General features: G+C 40.5%; 1 protein-coding gene across 1 annotated transcript in view; it reads right to left on the reverse strand.

The window, feature by feature from the left end:
* Positions 1-1,961: 1,961 nt before the first annotated feature.
* LOC128422168 (von Willebrand factor D and EGF domain-containing protein-like) overlaps positions 1,962-23,164 on the reverse strand; it is a 205,846-nt gene continuing 184,643 nt past the window's right edge. Inside the window, exons 27-30 of the mRNA XM_053405830.1 lie at positions 20,315-20,410; positions 17,446-17,541; positions 8,428-8,525; positions 1,962-2,548 (exon numbers count right to left, since the gene is read on the reverse strand). Of these exons, the coding sequence (XP_053261805.1) occupies positions 2,534-2,548; positions 8,428-8,525; positions 17,446-17,541; positions 20,315-20,410 (305 nt within the window). The 3' untranslated portion in view covers positions 1,962-2,533. The remainder of the gene's footprint in view (positions 2,549-8,427; positions 8,526-17,445; positions 17,542-20,314; positions 20,411-23,164) is intronic.

The raw sequence follows: 23,164 nt of genomic DNA on the forward strand, positions 1-23,164 counted from the left end.
ACATACACTGAAGTTTTTTTTGATGCTACTCACACATAGCTCAGTGGTTGCTCTGAGCTATGTAACCAGACCATCAGACCTTGCAGCATTCTGCTGGTATCTTTTGTCTGTTTGGGTGATTTCTCTTAACTGCTTCTAGCAGTCACTTTGGGGAGTTACCATCCCTCATCAAGATCTAAAACCTGCTTTAACCTTGTGTTTTATTGGCAGAGGTGAATGTGTGTGCTTGACTTTCCAAGTTTTTTCTCTGCCAAAGGTGGTGGCATGAACTACAGCTTCCCAAGAGCAATGCGATAAGGCATATTTGTGCAGCGCCATCAGTACATTACAAGCTTCTATAAGTTTGGAAGTCAATGTTTGGCCTGTTCCTTGGCAGTCTCTCCCATCCTTCCTTTATGATCTCTCTCTGTCCAGCCCATCTCCAGCAGAGATTAAATTTTGCTATATTAAAATACAAACAATGAGGCACATTAACTTAACTAGTGAGATGTACTGTGGGAATGAAATCTACTTTAGGTCCCAAATCCAAGCTTGGCAAGGACTTCCTATTCATCAGCACTGCCCATCATGGGCATAATGGAAGCAAGGTAATATAGCTTCTTTTTTATTGATTCTCCCTGTAGTTGAAGAAAGACATAATTGCTACCATCAATTTAATCTTGCAACACTCATCTGTTGCCAACCTTCTGCTCTAGTGCCTTCCTGGAAGCGTTGAATTGAAGTTTCAAACTCAGTTCCAAACTCACCATCTCCCAGTTTTGGACAACCCACAGAAGTGTGGGTTTTTACCGAATTCTCCTTCGGTAAAAGGTCCTCTCTTCATGTAGCATGGATGGGAGGTCAGTGAGGCCAGAATAACAATTGTATTTCTATGTGCACATCACAGATTTATCTAGAATAACATTCTCTAATATGCTGGCGCCATGAGTTCCTTTGTGTTTCATATTTCCCTCTGCACAATTTTGTAGATATGACAAGAATTCATGAAAATAGAAGAGAACAAAGAAAGAACTGGGGTGGGGAGGCAAGTTGAGGGACAAAAATAATATTTATTCAAAGAAAAGAGTACAATTACATAAAACATTTTAGTCTTTGCAAAAGTAGTACAAAACAAACATTGTTCTCATATTGAAAAGGCAGGTGGCAATATGCAAAGAAATATACTTAACAGCTACAGGAACTGAAACACTTTAAGAAGAAAATAATCTGCATTAATGATTATAAATTTCTTAGCATTAAAAGGACACATTCTCATCCATTTTCTGCAAAGATTCTGTATCTTGTGATCCAAAGCACTGTTGGAATGTCTACTCAGCTGGTGTGAAGCAACCCAGCCTATCACAAAAATGCCACAGCATCTTGGCATCAGTTCCATAGATCACTTGTGATTAAACAGCACACTGCTGCATTCATAGAAGCTGCTGTTGTGAGGTTACTCATGAAAAGCATTGTTCACACATTATGGTTCTATTTGTGACTGCCCCAAAACACATTGGCCAGATTCAACAAACGACTCCCATTAGTGTAAGCCCATGCAAGGACTTCTGCTAGCGCAACTCCCCCCCCCCCCCGTGCCTCCCAAAATTGACTCAGGGGGATTAGGAGAGCCCACAGAACAGTGCAGGGAGGAAGAGAGGGGATATTGCTCCACCAGCACTGCACCCAAGAAAGCCAAGCAAGAAAGTTTACAGTCCAAGACAATGTGGGGGTTCTTTTATGTTTAAATTGAGTCCATGCTGAACTTAGTTTGCCCCTGCTTTCAGTTCCTTCATATTTGTTTTCTCCCTTGGTATTGCTATTGTGCATGTGCACCATTGATAAAACACAGCAAAAAAAGCAAGGCTGATGTGCTTGTTCTAGTGTGTTAAAGATACACAGAAGTCCTGTTTAGATGTTTGCCTGAATTCACATGGGTTTAATCTGTACACACAGGCTCCACTCACTCCAATGGGAGTGAGATGGGGCCTACATGTGTGTCTCCTACTCACTTCAATCTCACCTGCTTTCTTTTGTAAAACTGAAGAGAATTGGTGCATGCTCTTGTTCTGGAGTTAATTGTAGAAATTTTACAGGTAAAACTGGAATTCAGGAGGTGTGCAATGCAGGCCAGAGCAAACAAGAAGAACAAGAAAAATGGATTAGGGTACACCCCAAATCCTCAATGTTGGCTTCTCTTTATAACCCAAAGTTAGCAGAAAGTGACAGCCTTTCTAAAACACTCTGCAAGTCACAGTTGAAATAGGCACTTGCAGTCAGTGAGTAACTGAGGTATTGGCACTATGCTGCAATATATATATATATATATTGAGATTGAGAATGGTGTCACCTAATGTGACACAGGCAACTAGCTAAAGCTGTTCGAGTATGTTCTGGAATCAGTAATTTCTCAACATGACTTAATGCTTGCCATGAGTGGAGGCAGAAATTTAGCTATGTTTCTATAGTGCATTGTCTGCCAACTCTAAAAGAAAGGAGGGAGTCTTAGCATTTTGGCATCAAAATGAATGTCTTCATTGTCCTTCTGCTGTTTTCTTCATCCTATGGGGAGCTGTGAAACAGAAATGAGGATTCAGCTGCTGAAGGAATTAGGTGACAAAACAGGCCTACATCCACATTGACACAAAACAAGTATGAAATATTCTAATGTAGTAATGGCATGGCTTCTGTCTGGTTTTTTCTTAACCCCCCTTTTTTTCTCTTTAATTATGACCACACTGCAACTACCCCACATTTCAGAATTTGATCCAAGCAGGCAACTAACAAGTGTTATAATTGTCCAATAATTTCACCTGGAGTGGTTGTCTTTATTGTGGAACAATGTGTCAGATCTGCTTCCAAAACACGCACCCACGAGGGTATCATGTAGCAACGGCTGATTTCTCCTCCATCATTCCAACAGAGGAAAATAACTATATTGCTGAAATGGTTTGGCTTTGACTCTGTTATTTGCAGTGGGGTTGACAGTTCTGAAGCTGGAATTAAATTTCTTTCCTCTAAAGCAGGAGTGTCTACAAAACCAATTTGCTATTTTTCATATGACACAGTGAGACTGTTGACACCTTGCCTATATGAGTTTGAATGTGCTCAGCCCATTTCTACGCTGTGGAAGTTTGTCAGTAAAAAGCATCTTAGTTTAAGGGTGGAAGTAAATCTTCTCAGTCCCCCAAACATGATATTAGGTGACAGAAAGAGCTTTTGTCTTGCAGGACTACAAGAGACCTAGAAATCCACTAAATGTGCAGGACAAAAGAGTTGGAGGATTATTCATCTCTAAGAGAAGAGGACTGCTGGATCTCTCTGCATCTGACATGACACACATATACTCCATATTTGATACTATCAAGTGTAGTATTTTGGTATCAAACCTGGATATATAATATTTGATGGTGCAAACTGTTTTCCTGTGATTTAATATAAAGAATATTAAATATTCATATTAAATATTTAATATAAAGAACACTTAATGTTTGTATGTGGTTTTCAAGCATTCAACATGCTACACATACATTATCTAGTTATAATTCTTACAATAATTCTGTAAAGCAGGGATATTCACCGGATGTTGTCTAGCTGCAATTCCATCATCCTGTCCCATGATGGAATGGGGACTAATGGGAGTCGGTGCCCAACTAAAACTCGGGGAGGGCACAGAGGTTCCCCAGCCCCAGGTGGGATAAGTCAATATTATTGTCCTTTATATTGCAGATGGGAGGAGCTGATGTGGAGAGGGAGGGAGGGAGGGAGGGAGACAGGCTTGCCAAAGGCCACCTAGTGAGTAAACTGGACTTACTGCTGCCAGTGCAACTCTTACATTAGATTTGGCCCAATACATTTTCTAGAGAAGAATGTGAGAGAACATAAAAGCTCATACATGGCTTTGTAGAATGTCTACCTTAAGCTGCAAAGTGCTGCAAATTTCAAGAAAGCTTCCAGGTACAAACACTCCATAAATCAGTTGTGTTTGATTAAATTTCTGTATTCCATCTGACTTTTTGCTAATGATTGCAGAAGCAGTATTATTACCCACAAAACAGCTATGTTCTTAGCTTGTTAGCGTTTTCTTCTTCTTTCATGAGCAAGTCTTTCTGTCTGTCGGTTTAGATTTTTAGAAGCTAGCAAGGGCATTTGTCTTCATGTTTACCTCAAAATTGCTAAATTATCAGAATCTTGCAAGGACTGTCTTATTGCAGTTTGGCATACTATTACAAATTCTTTATCCTCCAACATATATCCTAGTACCACTGCCACACATTGTCATGTCTGTAATATGTAATTCAATATCTCGTCAAATGGAAATATGTGAAGGGGGGGACAAAGGAAAGCAAAGAAATAAGAGTTTTATAGAACCCTCCCCTTCTTTCCTGAAAAAATGAAACTTACATAAAATGTTAAAAATAAAAACGACATTTCTGCCCTAACAATTGAATAACTGAGGCAAGCCATCCTTCTTTCTCTAGGATGGATGAAGATGTCCATTTTGGTATTTCTCAGCTTCTCATTTTTCTAGTCTTTGGCTCAGTTTGACACACCATCATCATATTAGTGTGTATTTCTCTAATGCACACATTTCAAAAGCCATACTGCATTTTTGTGTTATATTTACTAATATATACATTTTTATGCACACTTTTCCTAAATACATTATTCAGTTAGAGAACTGCATTGCAATTTTCAGATAAGTGAAAACGTTGAAGAATAGTTGCATTCCAGTGCATACATATAATTTTGGGGAGTGCAAATTAGGTAGCTTCTCATTAAAATGTAAACTAATTTTTTTCATCATCCCTGTCTCCTGTAGTTTATTAGCCAGTATTTGGCAGAGACCTAAACGCTGTGTTTGTGTGTGTGTATGTTTTAGTGCTACTAACTGGACAATGAAACCAGAGGTTTGTTTCAGGCGAAGGAAGTCAATCTTCTAACCTGTCTATCCAGTGATTACTTTTCCTTTTCTAGGCTAAAATGAGAAGAGGGACAGGGATTCACTTAGGTGCCAAGATGCAATTACACATGCCCTTGTCCTTCAGCCAATTCAGTGTAAAAAGAACATTTCTTGCCACATATTCCCATTCAGCCCTGCTTTCTGGAGGCCATTATAAATCCTTTGGGAAATTTCCTCCCTCTTGGGACAGAAGTCAGGGCCAAAACTCTAGATTGGCTATTTCCCATTGTGGGGGCTCTCTGCTTTTCTAATCCAGATTGAAGGAGTTGAACACCTGTACCCCATTCAATCCAAAAACTGCAAAGGAATGAACAATACCAATGCAGCAGCGCTAACTTCAACCAACTTAAACTGAACAAAAGCAGAAGGCTAGGACAACTCCATGACTCCTTAACTATCTCTCACAGATAGGCTTCTGGAAATATCCCTCTCAAACTAAATATGAAATTGTTCCATGCCATCAATTAGCAACAAGCAGGAATTTCACCAGTGGTATATGAAACATTTTCTACTCTGTCAGGCTTCACATTTTCTATCTCCTTAATGACATGAAGCAATTGAATCAAACCAAATTCTCGGTGAGTCTCTCTTCATTGAGGGAAGGGAAACAGATATTCTTAGGGTCACATTCTCCTCTACAAAAACAAAAACAAAGAAACTTTGCCTTTGGTGATGGACAGGCATTATGAGGATTGAGATAACTGACATACTCTACTAAGATGGCATCATGCTGAATCTCATGCTAGGCTCTCCACCATCCCAGGGTGTGCACCAAGGCCACGTAGTCCCATGTCATTTAAATACTGCCCCCTTAGGGAAGGAAGCTAAGAGATGAGACAAGAGCTCATGATTGCACTATTGTCAGGCACTCCACTGTCATGCTGTGTTTACAGCCTGGAAGGAAAGGCCTAGAGGAAGGCAGGCTGTGATTATACTTTATCCCTGCCATTTGGTGGTGGGAGAGAGAGTTGGGAAGAGTCTTGGTGTTTTCCATGGGCTCTTCTGTTCCACTGCCAGGCACATCCCTAACCTGATTACAAGGCTTGGCTGTGGGGACTTCAGTAATATGAAATTCCTCACACTCAACTTGTAATGGACCGTGTCCCTTGCTAAAAGATATCAAGACAAGGAGAGAGAAAGAGAAAAGAAAACAATGAAGTACTAAAATCAAGTTCTGAGAGGATGCTGACTAGGTAGGGTTGGTACATAAAGGAGATAAATTAGATCAGAAATGTGGTTGGTTGGCCAATGGCTGATGGTTTTAGGAGTTGTAGTCCAACAACAACTGATGAAGGGTCACAGGTTTCCCACCCCTGTCTAGACTTTTGGCTCTGCTTTCTGACCCAGGTTGAAGGGGTGTTTCAAAAAATCAAGCGTTTCAGAAGCCAGAATTCCAGGGAAGCTCAGTCAAAACCTTGTTTTAAAGAGAACTTGCTTGCTTTCCCTATCACATCTAGATGTTTTTTTCTGAGACTTATAAGAAAAAATATAACACAACATAAAAACTGTCCTCTATTTGTGTAGTCTTTTTTGAACCTAATAGTATTCTATTATTGCAAGAACTGTATAAACAATGGCTCCGATACAGCTAAAATTAGTTATGACTAAATGTCATCAAAGCAAAGAACAAGTTGCTGATCACTTAAGTCCCATTGCTTTCAAAGAGCATTTTAGGAGCATGATCTTAAGCAGGTTTACTGAGAAATCATCAAGTTCAATGTACTTTCTATGTGAAGGTGAATATAAATTGCATCTAATTGCAGCTGGATTTAGAAAGTGTTGAACAATTCAAAGATACATGTTACCTACTTGCTCCTTGTCTCAAAAGTGCATGACCAAGGTGCTGAATTTTGTTTCCTCACAAATTTATCCAACACATGAACTGGGAACTGGTGTTATACCAATTAGCCCCAGACTCTAGCATCTACAGATACAGTGTGAATGTCTGCAGGGAGGAAGCCTTTGAACATCATAGTTACATACAAGGGTTCCAGGTCAGATGGAAGCTTTCACACATACATTTGTAAGCAAAAAGGCCCTCCTTGCAGACAGCCATGTTGAAAGTGTGGCTTCACCAATGCCTCCTCTCACGCTGGATGAACTTGGGAATAATATGCCTGATCAGGGCATTGAACACAGAGTTTTTGTGTATGTGACAAACTGCTAAATCCCAAGTGGTCAGAAGCTAGCATTAATATTAGGATTTAGGTGGATTATAATACCTGCTGCTATTTTTACTTTTCATTTTAGATGCCAATTCTGAACATGCTTACGAGGAAGATAATCTCACTGAAATTCAGCTGGACTTTGTTCAAAGTAAGCTGTGCTTAGGAATGGGCTGTAATCTTCTTTCTGGAACTGACTTCTGTTGATGACAAGATAAACTGAGCTAGTGACCACTGCAGTGACCCAGTAGCATGGCATTTCTCATATTCTAAAGCTTCTGCTAAAGCTTCTCCAAATTCTATTTACTGTGCAATGGTTCACTGATAGGAATAATGGATGCTCAGCATTTGATTTGATATTTTATACAAAGTACAGCACAGTTCCACTTCATTTGTGAATTGACAGATCTCATACTGCACATTTGCAATCATAGCAATGGTTTCGAAAACAAACCTGATAATTTTGGTTTTGATATAACAGAAAGGTCAGTTCTCACTGTACCATGAAAAAAACTATATATAAAAACTTTTGAATTTAAACACACACAGACAATCAATCGCTTCAGTTTATCTCACTGAAATCTAGGATGTCAAAATAGGATATAAAATAGAGCACTTCAGAAAATGCAAGGTATATTTTCCCTGCTGGCTACACTTGACCAGTTTAAATAGTTTTTGTGCAGTCTGAAAATTACAATGAGTCTTGCTTCATCTTATCTGCATCTGCTGCATGCCAATGTCAATATAGAAGTTTTATTTTCCTGGGAGAATGTCACTGTCAATGAAATGCATCAATAACTGTAATTCTGAGTTTAAAGATGTGACTTCAGTTCCAGAATATTGAATGTGAAAAGGCTGTCATAGTGTATCGTACTACATTATCCAAACATAGTAGAAAACATTATGATTCTCTGCCCTGATGCTGAACGTATAGTCAAGCTTGATTCAGGAGATTTCATGTTATTGAAAGAGGCACACAAAGCCTGACTGGTTAAAATAAAAAATATTAAGAAGAAAAAACATGTAGGGAAACATGAAGGGTAGTATCCAGGGAAGTAGTTCTGCTAGTGCAAAGACTTCTGGATGAACAGTGGAATGCCCCCCTCCCCTCCCTGTGCACACCCTAAATCTGTTCCAGGGTTTTCCCAGATCCTTGACAGGAGATCTGTGGAGGCTGAGGTGTGTGTGCCATTGCACACACATAAATCCTCATGCTAATGGAACTACAATGCTGGATACCATCCAAAATGTTTTGTTCATTCTGCAATAGTTCTTTCCCCATGTTATGAATAGGGGACCAACATTACAGAAGTACTACTGTACCTTCTTTCCACAGTTTGAACCACCATGCCCACTTCTACAGGCACAAACATTTGGCCTGACACATCTCCCTCCAAACTGGCATTTCAGCTCGCAAACAGCTGCAACAAAACAACTTGTAAGTATCATTTCTATTTAAACAACAGCAATTATATTAAACTATTCAGTTACACCAGATTTTGCATCATATTTCCTTCAGTTGCATCAGATTCAAAGTGGTTCCCGCCCTCCGCCCCCCATTTCACAGTTCTTTCAACCCTCAGAAGTCATCCACATGCTAACTCAGTGTGGATCAGATTTGGGGGCTTGATTGCACCTTTCAAATTTCAGGCAGTTGGAACTGGATGGTAAAAGCCGCCAATCCATGCTGTGTTCATCCAGTGATGTTGGTTTTCATATCATCAGCCCAGAGTCAGGCAGCCTGATCCAAGAACAGCAGCTGCCATGGGCTGGAAGAGTTTTGTGAAGAAGCTCCAAAAACCTATTAACATACTAAATCTGTACATAACTCTTTAGAGTGGTCTGTTTGAGTGGGCATTGTAAGGATAAAAAACTGAACCCCTCTAAGATTGTAGTCCCTTGTTCTGATGACATGAGAATACCATTCACTGAAAAGAAGGGGCAATCTCATTACAATTTGCTCTTCTAACATTGCACTGTTCACGTGAGTGGATTACTTGCACGAGCAGTTCTCTGCATGAGTTAGCCAACTGTGCAGCAAGGTCTGAGTTGACTAATGATTCTGCTCCTATAATAACTTTTTATTAAGGAGAGAGAACAATAACTTCTGTGAATGGGAGCTCTTCATTCCAAAGCCATTACATGCTTGCTTCTCATTGTCCTTGCCTATTATCTTGAACTAACAGAGAAAGGCAGAAGACTCTAATTTCTCCTCTTTAATAAATACGTAAGTATGGGGTTTGAGTTCCATTGGTGAATGGGCCCAGAGTGACCTTTTCAGTTCCAACAAAATAACACGGACACTTTAAGATAACCTACCTTGAAGAACTAACGACGACTTCTGTTTATAATACATTACCTTACAATGGAAGAGGAATTTCAAAACCCATTAATATAGATTATGCAGATGATGACAATGGCCCCGTATTGTAAATCTGAACCGTGCCCCTGCAACTACAGCAGCTGTGATCTTTGAAAAACTGGGCTCACCTAAATTCCATTAGTAGTATCAGTGGAAATTAAGCACTTCATTCTGTGCTTAACTCCAGAACTTTTTCAATGGGACTCTGAAACACCTTGGTTCTTCTGACTTAAACACTGTGCCTCATTGACCTGCCATGTTGCCAGAAAGCACCAGCTCACCTCCATGTCAAGGTCCTTCACAATTGCATTGGCTCAAAAGTCTCAGTTTTGCTTGTAAATGTTAGCCTGCAAGGTCTAACAAGGTGTGCAATCACCTTCTGTTGAGATGAACAAAGGAGTGCCCCACTCATTATACATTGGCTAATGCTTAATCTCTTCCATTTTCCTAAATCATAACCACATATAGATGGCACAGCACAGTGAAGAGGGATGCAGGGTCATGCATTCAGTCCTGCCTTCAAACTTCCACTGCCCCTCCCACCCACCTTGTTGCCATGTCTGCAGCACAATGCCGGCACCAAAGAGACTTTTCTAGGCAGAGAAGTTCCCTGGGCAATATAGAGCCCTGGGCAAACAACAATGTTGGGGACAGAAGGAACAGCAGAACCTTTGGAGCATAGCTAAACATGCTGTATTTAGTTCCTTTCATCATGCTTGTCCCTTACATTGGCTCCCCCCCCAAAAAAAAAGCTCAACAACTTTGGTTAATCTAATGGGTAGATCACTGCCAGTTTTTTTTATAGTGGGAGTAGATCACATTCTCTTGGGAGTTGGACATGCCTGCATTAGAGCAATGAGGCAGGAAGGCCCAAAGTCCTAGAATGACTTCTCAAGTATAACTGCATCACACCCACCTAGATTGAAGACTCCCCCTTCTGTCAAGAAGAAAATGACAATCAATGGCTGGTGGGCCATGTTTGGATAGAAGATCACAAGCAAATATGGATTAGATTGGGTTACACCCCTGGCACAAATCTGTAAACTATCTGCATAATCCCCTGAATTCTATAGACAGATGATTAGGAAAGAGCACTGCAGCATACAATCCACCTTCTATACAGGATGAAATGAGTTTGCTTTAGTTCATCTAGTCTAATGTGATAAATAACCTTTCGAAATATCACCACTTTGTAAAAATAAATAAACAGGATTATGAAGTGTTTATAAGTAATATAGTTCACCATTTCAAGCTTGTCTGGACATATAATTTATTTTCTAATGTTGGCAAGCTATTTTATTAATCTAAAAGATATATCAGCTCATTAAAGTTATGCATCATATCACTTGTGTGACTGACCCCTGCTTCTGTTTGAGTGGTATTCCGCTAAAACCCAGCTATGTTTCCCGCCTTCATAAAAGTTAAGGCAACAGGACTGCTGATTTCAAGCCAGTTTTCTCCTCTCCTAATTAGCAGTGTGTGCTCCTATGACATTGTTTTGGCAGAGAAAAAAGAGAACAGCCAATTCATAAGGCACTAGTCCAAGAACACACATGTCATGTTATTATTTTAATTAGATCTCAGGAGCTGAAATTTCTGTAATTTCTTTTTAAACAACAAAATCTTTCCTAGCAGCGAACATATACTGATTATAGCCAATGTTGTTTTGATACAATGTTATTTGAATTGCCTGTCTGTGTGGCAAAGATACCAGAAGTCACTAGCAAAATACTCTCTCTCTCTCTTAAATTGTGTGGTACAATAAAGTTATAGATTTGATACTGGGTCTGTATTCACACACCAGTTTATTCCCTTTCCCCAACCTTTTTTCAGCTGTTAATTTCCACATGATAGTTGAGTTTTCACACAATGTAAAAACCATGTTTGGAAATACAGTGCAAGTTTAGCACTAATTTCTATGTTATTTGCAGGTGCATTTTTTTCTGGAAGCAAATAACGTGGAAATGGGCACTAAATTTGAGCTATATTCCCCATGCCTCCTCCCCCTCCCTTTCAGGAATTGGCAGTGGTACCTCAGAAGGCAGGTGAGCAAAGATACCCTACCTGTACCACCAGAACCAACCACTGCTGCTGAAAGGTGACCAACCTCTACCATTGTGTGCCACTGAATAGGAAAAGTGGAATTCAAGGTCATTACCAGAATGTGTCATGAACCAGAGATAGCCTTCCAGGGAACAACTGCACAAGCCACTGTTGTGCGGAACTGAGGCGTATTTGCAGTTCTCATCCAAATGAGCAGGACAGAGGAAAATCTTACACACCCTTGCAAGTTGCTTAGCCAAGATGGCATTATCCTTATCCATATATCCATCCTATTCTGCTAGCTATCACTACTTACCTTGCGATGATCATTGGCTGGAATCTGAAGAATTGCTTTAGCCCATGTAGGAGCTTTCATTACTTTCTTGCTTGGACAGCTGAACCTAGTGCCCTATCACAAACTGCTTTTCAACATCCTCTCAGTTCCAACAGTTTGTGATTCAAAGACCCGCCCCCCCTCCACGCTTGGGGATAAGAAAGACACAAGGACACATTATATTAGGTTAATGGGCTAGAAAAGGCCACAACTTTATTGATTACAGCATGTGAGAGGTATTGGCTTAGGCACTGGATAAACAGCAGAGCTTGACTCCACCCCCTCAGGGAGGGGTGAGTGTAACAAGGGTTAACCACCAGTCGGGGGAACCTGTTGATGCAAATACAACTGTAAGCTCTCCCCTGATGTCACCGGGGGTCGTGCCATGGTCCCCAGCCACTAGCAGGGCATCGGACAGGATCTACAACCACCAGATTCCTTTAACAGAATACCCATAAAGTGAAGGAGTAGGCGATGGCCACACCCTGCCCTTCCATACACCAACAACACATTCCAATGCCAACCGCCACCTGAGCCAAAGAGGCTTGCCGCCAATACCCTCACAGCTGCAACCAATCCCTAAGGCTTCTGATGATGTCGGCTAGCCATATATCATTGCCATGATCTGAAAGATGAACACTGTCATCCCAGACTGACTGGGGAGCATGGCGTGGCAGCAATGACGGCAAGCAGGGGCCAGAACACCCCCTGCGAAGCACGGGAACGGCTCCAGATCACAACCCCTCCCCTCCAGGAGGAGGAGAGGCTTTGTCGTGTAGCATAAGTTTCTACCTGAAAAATGCAAGTCTCAAGCTGCCTTTAGTGTATGGAACTAACTCCATAGACAGTTGATTCCTAGTCATTATGCTATTGTACATGTTTTTGTTTTTTTTAAAAAATAGTAATGTTTATGAACATCAGCGGTATAAAAGATTGTTGCTAAAAATAGAATTTTTGTTCACACAGAGATAAGAAAGCCTTTCCCCACCACACCTGAACTTGTACATTTTCCAGCAGCATGTGGCTGGTTACTCTTGTATCCAGAATGATAGACTACATAAACGTTTGGTCTCATACAGCATTTCTTGAGCTCTGATTAGAATTTGCTGGTTTGTACACAGATGGATACCTTGCACCTGCGATAAGCCTTCTGTTTCTTAAGAGCTCAGAGGAAGGCAGAAGACCACAGGTGCAACTTGGACCACTGCAGTGATGCAATAACAGGGAAAATAAATCACCAGTCCATTTAAGAGTTCTAAGGGATACAGAAGCTCTATGCCAGATGGAATATGTCAACCTGGTTGTATAGAATTAGATGCTTACAGGGAGCGGAGCTGTTTATCGTATTACAGAAGTAATGTAATAGAATTCTGAGATGTAAGACATTGGATGCACAAAAACGGACCAGGAGAAACTCCACTGCCTAGAAGATGTAATAAAACAATAGGCATTACATTATATCAAAGAACTACCTTGCACATGAGGTGAGGAAATTAAATGAGCTAATGGGGCACAGTATGTTAAAGGGAAGAATAACTAGCAAAAAAATAATAATTCAGTACTCAAGTAGAACACACTCCCATTCTACCCCACGTATTATTGCAAGGAGAGTTAAAACATTTCAAAAGAAAATTGGAATGGAAATCAGACGATAATAACATAGCTGGGGTTTAAATGAATATTTCATAAATGCATTTACAAGGAACATCAAACCACTAAACACTAACAATGACACAGGCATTATCCTCTATCGTCTTGGCAAGGAGTGCTGTTTAATAAGCCAAGTTTGTGCTGAAATTATAATCAATAAATGCACCATACTATATAAAAAAAGTTTCCCTGTGTGCTTAAAAGAACAGAGCAGTAATTTTCATGCAAATAACAACCTTTGTTGAGAATGTTACCTTCCTTGTATAAATGGAATAGAAAATCTGGAAGCAAGAGTATAAAAGTGATAGAGGCAGCAAAAGGTTCATAAAATTATGAAGCTGCTGATTTGACATGCGAATGGAAGGAAACTGTTCCTGAAGGGCAAATGAGAAAGCTAGTGTGTGTTCAATAATATTATATCAGAACAGATGATAACCAGCATAAATGACAGGGAGGTCAGTGAAGAGGATTTCCCCATTATTTCAGCTTCATTCATTTTTCTAATTAATTCCTAGGATGTTTCCAAACACAGCAGTTTGCAGTGTCAGACACAGCGAATGAGTGCCCTCAGCAGCTGCATACCAAATGAGGACCCCCATGCTGATATTTGCCAGTCCAAAGGGACTGGAATCATTATTGGCAACACAACCATGGCAGTGTCAAGTCAGCCACTGCTGTGCCAAGCCTCTTTCATTAAAAAAAAAAAGCCTCTTTGGAAATTGGAAAATGAACTGTGAACTGCAGCAATTGGAAGATGTAGCTGTTGATTTTAGAAGAGGAGGGTCTTAACCTGATATTGGAAAGAATCAATGGATTACATGAAGAGCTTCCACACACCCACCTCCATAATCTGAACACTTGTCCAGGCAAGCCTCAAAGGCCAGGCTTCCAAGATGAACACCAGCCTGGCAAACCTAGATACTTCATACTGCTTGCCAGTTACGGAAGCTGAGGTGTATACAACTCCCAATGGTCACTATGCATGAAGAAGGCTCCAAGGCTCTTGATTTCACACACAGCCTACTAGACACTGCACATTCAGTTTCTCACCACAGTGAATCCCATACTTAGGTCATGGAATTCCTGGTTTAAGTTCTGGAATCCTTAACTCTCATTGAATCAGTCCACATGGCTTGGTGGCCCATAGGACCACGTGTGGTTTGTAACGGAGTAGGTGCTAAATGTGATGGAGGAGATACTAAATATCTAAGCAACTAGATAGTCTTTTTTCTCAGGTATCCCCCTATGGACACTTTATTCAACATTTGAGGCCTTTACCATAAGAAGCTTAGTGGACATATATTAGGAAATCTTGGTGCCCACTCTGTGGAAAACCTTCTAAAGAGGTGCATCAGAATCCAGCACTTTTATCCTTTTAGATATTTGGCAAAAACGTGGCTCTTTCAGAAAGCCTCTGATTGCTTCATCTCTGCATTTACCTCTTAACCTGATACTTTGTACTGCTATCATACTGCTCTGTTGTGAGGTTCACCTTCCATAAGTAAAATGATTATTTTATTGATTTTTTAACGTGTGTTTCACTTTGTCTTTGGATAAAGAAAAGTAGGATTACTGTTATTTATTACTTTAAGTGAATAAATAAAAACAATAAAATAGAATCTTAAAACATCTTGTTTAATCTTAAATAGAAATGATTTATACCCCCCAAATGCTTTATTTTTAATTTGTAGATTTTTAAACACTCTGTACCCATTTAGTGAACATTTGGACCAGCATATATTTCTTCTTTCCTCTTCAGTGTTTTAATTTTCTTAATTTTATATAGTCATATTTGGAGTCTTTTTAATAATAAATAAAAGATGCAAAGTGAGGCTCTTTACTAGTGGTGCCCACTGTGAAATGATTTACACTGCTCAAAGAGCAGTACATCAGGTGAAATAGCTATGTTGGCTTTCACCTATTCAAAACTATTTTTAAAAAACTGAATGATCTCATATTGGACAAAACAGTTTTCAGAATAAGAAAGTATGATACGCCAACTTGCTGTGATTAGAACTTTTGCAGAATTAATAGAGGAACTAAAATAATATTTTGCGCTCTCTCTCTCTCTCTCTCTCTCTCTCTTAAGTGTGCATGCTGCATACTGTCAGACAACAGGAGGAAACATTAAAGCAAAATCAATCAAAACATGGGGAACCAGCAGGTGGTCATAAGTGTTGGTATTGCTATTAGCAATCTGCCATTTATTTTCAACTGAAGCATTATGGTGGGGAGCCCTATAGATGCTCATTATTTCCTCCATGTAAGTACTTTATGCATGAAATGATAACATGATTATATCACCCCCAACCCGTTGAACGTGAAAAACTGCAAGTTTGTTTTACTTAATTTGACTTCTATGCAGAAAGACAGAGACAGTGTTTGAGGATGAAAGAAATGTGCTTTCCCAATTTATACTTAGCCACCAAGAAGATTTCTGTCATACCATGAAAGCTGCAAGAGCAGGTACGCTTACTTGGGAGTAAGCTTCCTGAATTTAGTAGCACTAATTTCTGGGCACCTGGAGAAGGAACTGGCAAACCACTCCAGTATTTTGCCAAGAAAACTCCATGGACATAAAAAAAGGAGAAGCTTTGAGAAGAAAGCGAGAGTTTCCAAGGCATGCTCTGGTTCATGGGGTCACGGAGAGTCGAACACGACTAAGACGACTAAACAACAAAATTTGTGGGCAAATGTGCATATGATAAGCTGCATCACCTACAGCAATGATAGTTTGTGTGCATAGGCTTTGCCATTTGCTCTGCACATCTAAAAAAGACTAAAAACGGTCTATTTAATTGTGTGCATTTGAAGGGCAGGGCAGGGGGAAGAGAAATTGAAAGACACAACTTGGACTGAAGATTCCAGTGCAATCCTTTCTTAGGATTCCTTTTTTTGGGGGTATTAAATTTGGAACAAATAATTCAGTATAATGAAATAAATCAGATATTTCTTGTTTCTACAATCATAGTTTGCATACATTTCAAAGTTCATGCTCTCCACCCTGAAATGTGACTGGTGCTGACATGACTTTTCAGCACCAGCCTCTTTAACCAGGGATTGAGTTTACCTGGCTAGCTACACATATATATGTAATTAATCTATTGCTTTGTTAAAGTATGAGTTGTACTTTAAATAATGCTTTGGGTTAGTGGAGGATAAAGCTACCAGTGGCTGCTATTCTGGATGGCTGTGCTCTGCCACAGTATGTTTAGACACAGTATGTTAGACACAGTATGTTTTTAAATACCAGCTTCTGAAAACTACAAGAGGGGAAAGAGCTCTTGTGCTTGGGTCCTGCTTGCATCCTTTCCATAGGCATCTGATTGGCTACAGTGAGAACAGGATGCTGGACTAGATGGACCATTGGCCTGATCTAGCAGAATGTTATGACATTATTATGTTAGTGTTTGTGGGTTGTTGTTTTTACCATAGTCTATCATAGTTGTGGGACGCGGGTGGCACTGTGGGTTAAACCACAGAGCCTAGGACTTGCCGATCAGAAGGTCGGCGGTTCAAATCCCCGCGACGGGGTGAGATCCCGTTCCTCGGTCCTTGCTCCTGCCATCCTAGCAGTTCGAAAGCATGTCAAAGTGCAAGTAGATAAATAGGTACCACTCCAGTGGGAAGGTAAACGGCGTTTCCGTGTGCTGCTTTGGTTTGCCAGAAGCAGCTTAGTCATGCTGGCCACATGACCTGGAAGCTGTACGCCGGCAAACTATAGTTTGGAGAAGCTAGGGATTGACATGAACATGGTTCCCGCACTGTCAAACCAATCCACTCTCCTCATTATTAGCATTTTCAAAGTCTGTGCTGTTTACCACATTTTCCAGTTACTTTCATTAATAGCGTGTTTCTTTTCCCAATTGAAAGCATACCATATTTTTCAGGCCAGGGGCAAAAGCAAGCAAACAGAAAACGGAACTATGACCAAAGCGCAACAAGTACTTACGAATCTGGCACAGGAGACCCACCCATCCTGCCACGCACTGGCAGACATTAGGTCCGATACATTCCCCACCATTTGAGCAGCTGGGCAAGCAAACAGCTGAACAGAAGAAAAAGGTGAAAAGAGGCAAATGAGAGGATCTGCAGGATGCCCCCATTGTTCGTAAGTGAATGGCATGTGTTAGCTTCCCTCAATTATTTTCAAAATGGTCGAATCTCAAAAGAGCTTAATGAGCATTCTTCATGAGGCAATTAGCATTCTGAAATTTCCATGATTAGAAAGTTCTCCTTAATCTCTGTTAGTCTGACTGCTAGTTTCATCACGGATTTGTTCCAAAGGCAGATTCCCCGGCCATTAAAATTTCATTTCCTATTAGGGCTTGAAGCCTTAATTGATTGATTGGTGTGATTAGCTGAGTAATCCATTAATTTCAGACTAAACTTGTGGGTATTAAATGAGATTTTAACCAGATCAGTGCCCTTTAAAGGGTGCTGAGGGGCAGTATCTTTGCTGTAAACAATCTGCATGCATCATTCAGGCCAGCGCAATTGCCAGTCAATATTCACGTAAGCAGTGCTAGCGGATATATGGAAACTTGCCTCTGTGCAACCAATGATTTTGCCCCTTATCTGGGCTGAGATATCATCAAGAATTCACTACCAGGCAAGTAGCCATGGCTGTACACAGGGTCCTTTCCGTGATCTGCTTAAAGGCATGGGGCATAGGTCAGGGAAAAACTTGCGCAAGCAGATCCCACAGACCCAGCCTCATGAATGAGCTTGAATACGAAAAAGGACTCCTGGGTTGAGAGGAAGACAGAATGAATAGCATGCAGACCATCCAAGGGGGGAGACCAGCCACAGTAGGAATTTATGAGTTTCTTGTAGTAGTAGCTGGTTGTGAATGTGCTTCACATTTTAACTATTATTATTTAGTTACGTTTTTGCATCACCTTTCAATGTAGCTTTCTAAACTGATACACAAAAAAACTAGAAATCAACTGATCAATAATACATTCTATATAATGAAACAACACAAATCCATGCAATATAAAATAGCTAGCAAGCATTAACTATAAGCTGCCCTGCATTTAAACATACTATCACCTACTTGCTGGGTGCTTCTTCTCCTGGAACTGTGTGGTGTGATGGCTTTGGCCTCAAGTCTGAAGAGAAGCAGCCTTCCCTTGACTGTCTTATGTGGGACGTCTGAGCCCCATCCCCTTCAATATTCAACAAAGACCAAGTATAGGCTTGCCTCTTGAGGTGCTACCTTGATCTTGGACTACGGGTGATAACCAATGAAGTAATACTCAGAGCATAGAAATCAATTAGCTTAAGTTGAGGAAGGGGCATAGGTCAATGGTAGAGCATCTTCTCTTTATATAAAAGGTTCCAGACACAATGCTTGGCATCTCTAAGTAGAGCTTGGAGAGAGCTCTGAAACCTAGAGAGCCACTGCCAGTCATAGCTGTCAACTTTTCCCTTTTCTTGCGAGGAATCCTGTTTGGAATAAGGGAATTTCCCTTTAAAAAGGGGGAAACGTTGACAGCTATGCTGCCAGTCACAGACCCTCCAAGTGTCCCTATTTTCCAGGGATAGTCCCAGATTTACAGAAGCCATCCTGGTTTCTGATTTGATCCCACTTTTCCTTAGGACGTCCCTATTTTCATTGGAGAAATGTTGGAAGGTATAGAGTTATCCGACCCCCCCCCCCAGGCCATCTGAGGGCAGCCCTGTATGGGGAAATTTTATAATGTTTAATGTTTTATTATGTTTCCATATATGTTGGAAGCTGCCCAGAGTGACTGGGGCAACCCAGTCAGATGAGCAAGGTTTAAGTAGTAAAATTATTATTATGGAATAGGACATCCCTGTTTTCCTTGACAAAATGTTGGAGGGTATGCAGTCAGTGTAGAAAATACTGAACTAGATGAGCCAATGGTCTGACTTGGGTTGTCAGATCCCTATGTTCTTCATAAATTACTTAAATCCTAGGTTGCTTGATTCCATTGTGTCTACTCTGAGTATAGCTAACATTGGATAACACCCTATGTTTTTGAGTGATGAGGTTACTAACTGGCTGTCTGGGGCACAGTTAATATTTGAGAACCTCAGGAATAGCAGGTGTTTTGCAATAATGATAGAATGAAACTCAGTGCTGAATCTTGAAATGTTTTATCAGCAAGACAGATACGATGTGTCAAGCCAGTATATTAATAAGTCTTCTGTACAGTTTGTTATCTTCATTTAAAATTTATTCAGCTTATCTGCCAGCATCATAATAATGAATAACCATGTAAGGGGGTGGAAGTTATTTCCCCAAACATTTTCAGATCAGATGACTTATTTGACTTATATTTTTTATGTAAACTGCAGTCAAATGTGGTTAGGCTTAACAGTGTAAATTATGCACTGAATGAATGTGCTTGTGATGACCTTGAGAATATATCGGCACAGAAAGGCTTTTACTACAGGCTTTAAATAGTTCTGGATTTGAAATATATGTCATTTCTCCATAAAAAGTAACAAAATATGTGTGGCTGCTAAAACAGAAAATCAATACTTCACATTTAATACTACAAAAACTGAATTTCTGTAAAGAAAAATCTGCATAGCAGATAGACAGCTGCATAAGACAGGGGAAGGGTGGTTTTTCCCCCTTTTTAATCTTTCTATTCGGAAGCATAAAATGTTTATATCAATTTGTATTGCCAATATATAAAACTGTTTTCTCCACAAAGTCCTGAAGCAGCAAAACTAGATCATTTGCTATATGGCATCCTAGCATTTAAAAGAGATTACAATTCATGCTGGCAGGCCTGAGTGATAAACAAATAGCGTCTTTTTGTATGGGAAGGAGCTTGACTCACGTTTACTGCAGCGCTTTCCTTTCCAGCCAGATGGGCAGTCGCAAATGTCGGGGCTGATGCATTTTCCTCCATTCATACACATAGGATCACAGACACCTGCAGTGTGGCATAGTTAAACAAGGGGAATGACTGAGGAATATTCAAGACTCCCCTTGTCCAAAAAAAGAAGTTTTGTTTCAGTTTTGTTGCAAGTTTTGTGATGGCAAAGTTTTGTGTAATTAAAGACAAAAAGCAATTTGGAAGTGAAGAAGTCTTAAACTTTGGGATTTGAAAGCTTTAGTAAATCCTTCTAGAAATCTGCTGAGGTCCACTGCGTGCGAGAGACATTTCAAGGAGCCTTCAATAAGAGCTGCTTCGCCAGAGAAATGAGGGAGACATTAATTACAATGATTCTTGAAAAAGTAAACAAGAAATCTTCAGTGGCAGATGTAGGCAGACCAATACCACTTATTACTGCTGATTGCCAAATTCTTGTTAAAGCCATTCCCCTCCTGATTGGAAAACATATTCTCAGGCATTCATCTGGATCAGCAAGAGCTGGTGGAGAATTGATTAGTTTCACACAATTTCAGGAATGCGTTTGCATTTTATCCATCAAGGATAACAGACAAGATAAGGCTGGAATTGCCAGTAGTTAGAAGAAAGATAGGGGAAAATGGTTAAGCAAACACTATTTCAAACATTTATTTCAAAGTCCTTTGGCCCAAGTGGGCCAATTTCTGTGGCTTGGGGAGATAATAATGGTGGCCACAGCCGGCTATCTCAAACATCTGCAGCCTAATGTACCAGGAACCAAATTACAAATGAGTAAACTGGAGAAAGTGGTAGACTTAGTGATAAACTTATCAGTTTGATCTTATCCTTGCTTACTCAGAAGAAGGTCCCAGTGACTACAATGAGATTTACTCCCAAATACATGTGCACAGGATTCCAGCTTTACAGCACAATGCAATGCATGCTTGCTCAAAAGTAATTCCCATTGGCTTACTCACAAGATTGCATCATTCGTTTCCAGTAGCAGAACTCTGCCTGGGACTCTGGAGTGCACCTGCTAGTCAAAATATTATTTATTCTTATTTTCTGCATTTAGTTCTTACTAAATGCTAAATGCACTCCTGATCTGATCCAGGAGTTTTATATTACAATACATAGAGATTGATACTCAGTTGCAGTCCATGGGTTGGCTTGGAGATATTGTCAGGGTGCTGTCAGTGACTGCCGGCTGTTGCCCAGGAAAGTATAAAGACAATGGAAGATTTCTTACTGTCCTTTTTAATTCAGTATTTACAGAGAGAGGCTTTAGAACCCAGCCTCTTGGATAATGGCATTGTCCCGAGTGAATTTCCACCCCTCCGTCTCTCCCACTTCCTCATTTGTCAGTTCTACGGGTGCTGATAAGTGCCCTGTGTCTTCGAGCTCTTTGCTCTCCTACTTTCAAGGCTCGCCAGGTTCTGGGAGAGGGTGGGTCTGGAATGCTTTCTAATGACATGTTAACCAGGTGTTGCTCTGGCTCTCCCATGATTTCCCAACTTTCCCTCTCATCTGCCTGTGAGCTGTGACCTCCCATAAACCCCTGCTGTAAATCTATACTGTTTTCCTCCTCCTCCTCCCTGGAAGGTTCAGGAGAAGGGGGGCGGTCTCCACCATTCCTCCTCTGCCCAGTCCCTGACAGATATGGAGACATGCTTCCGACATTGGTCTCACCATAGTTTACCTGGACGGGGCAGGGTGGTAGTGGGAAGTTTGGGGCTATATATTGGATCCACATTGGTGGATCCAATCTGGTACTCCCAGCAGTATGCTAACACAGCCCCAACCTCACCACCACCCTGCCCCAGTCCATCCCCATCCAAATAGGCTGCAGTAATGCTGGTATCAGGAGAGAAGGTCTGTGGCGCCATCCCACTACATAGCCTCAGAATTTTGATCACAAACCATGACCCTCTGTGCTTCATTACAGGCTTTCAGCAGCCTAGAACTCAGCTAGATTGGTAAAGAAAAGGCATTTTATATGCGCTGTATATGCATTATAACACTGTGGCACCAGGTGGCACTGTGGAGTCCGTTTTTGCCAATGTGATTTGTCATACAAAGTTTGCAATGTATTTAACTGAAATGCTTCTTTGATGTTTCTAGATCCAGCCTTATTCTGCACCCCAGATCTATAATAGCAGAATACCACCATACCAGTACATTTGGGAAATGAAAGTTAGCAACTCTTTTTCAGATATGGAGAGGAGGAGGGACAGATGGACTAAAGGCTAGTACTCCAGAATATAGCTTTGTAAGAGACAATGAGTTATTTTATCCTTCCCTAGTTAAAAAACAACAATCATAGTATATTTGGACTTTCAAAAAGCTTTTGACAAAGTATTTCACCAAAGACTCCTAAGTAAGCTTAGCAGTCAATGAGTAAGAGGACAGGTCCCTGGATCTGTTGAGTCCCTGTTCAGTTATATGTACTAGAAGATTCTTGCTATGTAAAGTCAGTTTACAGTGAGCCATCAATGCAGTTAAATGCAGTATTTTCTCCCTTGCTTCCTTTTGCTAACACCATCGCCTCATTCTCCCATTTCTTAATTTTCTTTAAATACAATTCCATTTTCAATACCCACAAGGCAGCCTTCAACATTTGCCAGTGATAACTAGCTCCAATCTAGATCCCACTTTAGGCCTCGGTGGAAAAACTCCAATTTTAAAATAGCAAACAAAATGTTACAGGCTCTCATTGGGAAACTAAATAAATTATCAGACATTGCAAACAAACTGAATTATCCTAATCCTCCCAGGAGCAAGCATGACTTTGAAAAAGATTCAGGATTTCTTTCCTGCAGAAATGCATCACATACT

The sequence above is a fragment of the Podarcis raffonei genome, chromosome 1 (genome assembly GCF_027172205.1).
Source record: "Podarcis raffonei isolate rPodRaf1 chromosome 1, rPodRaf1.pri, whole genome shotgun sequence".
NCBI lineage: Eukaryota > Metazoa > Chordata > Lepidosauria > Squamata > Lacertidae > Podarcis > Podarcis raffonei.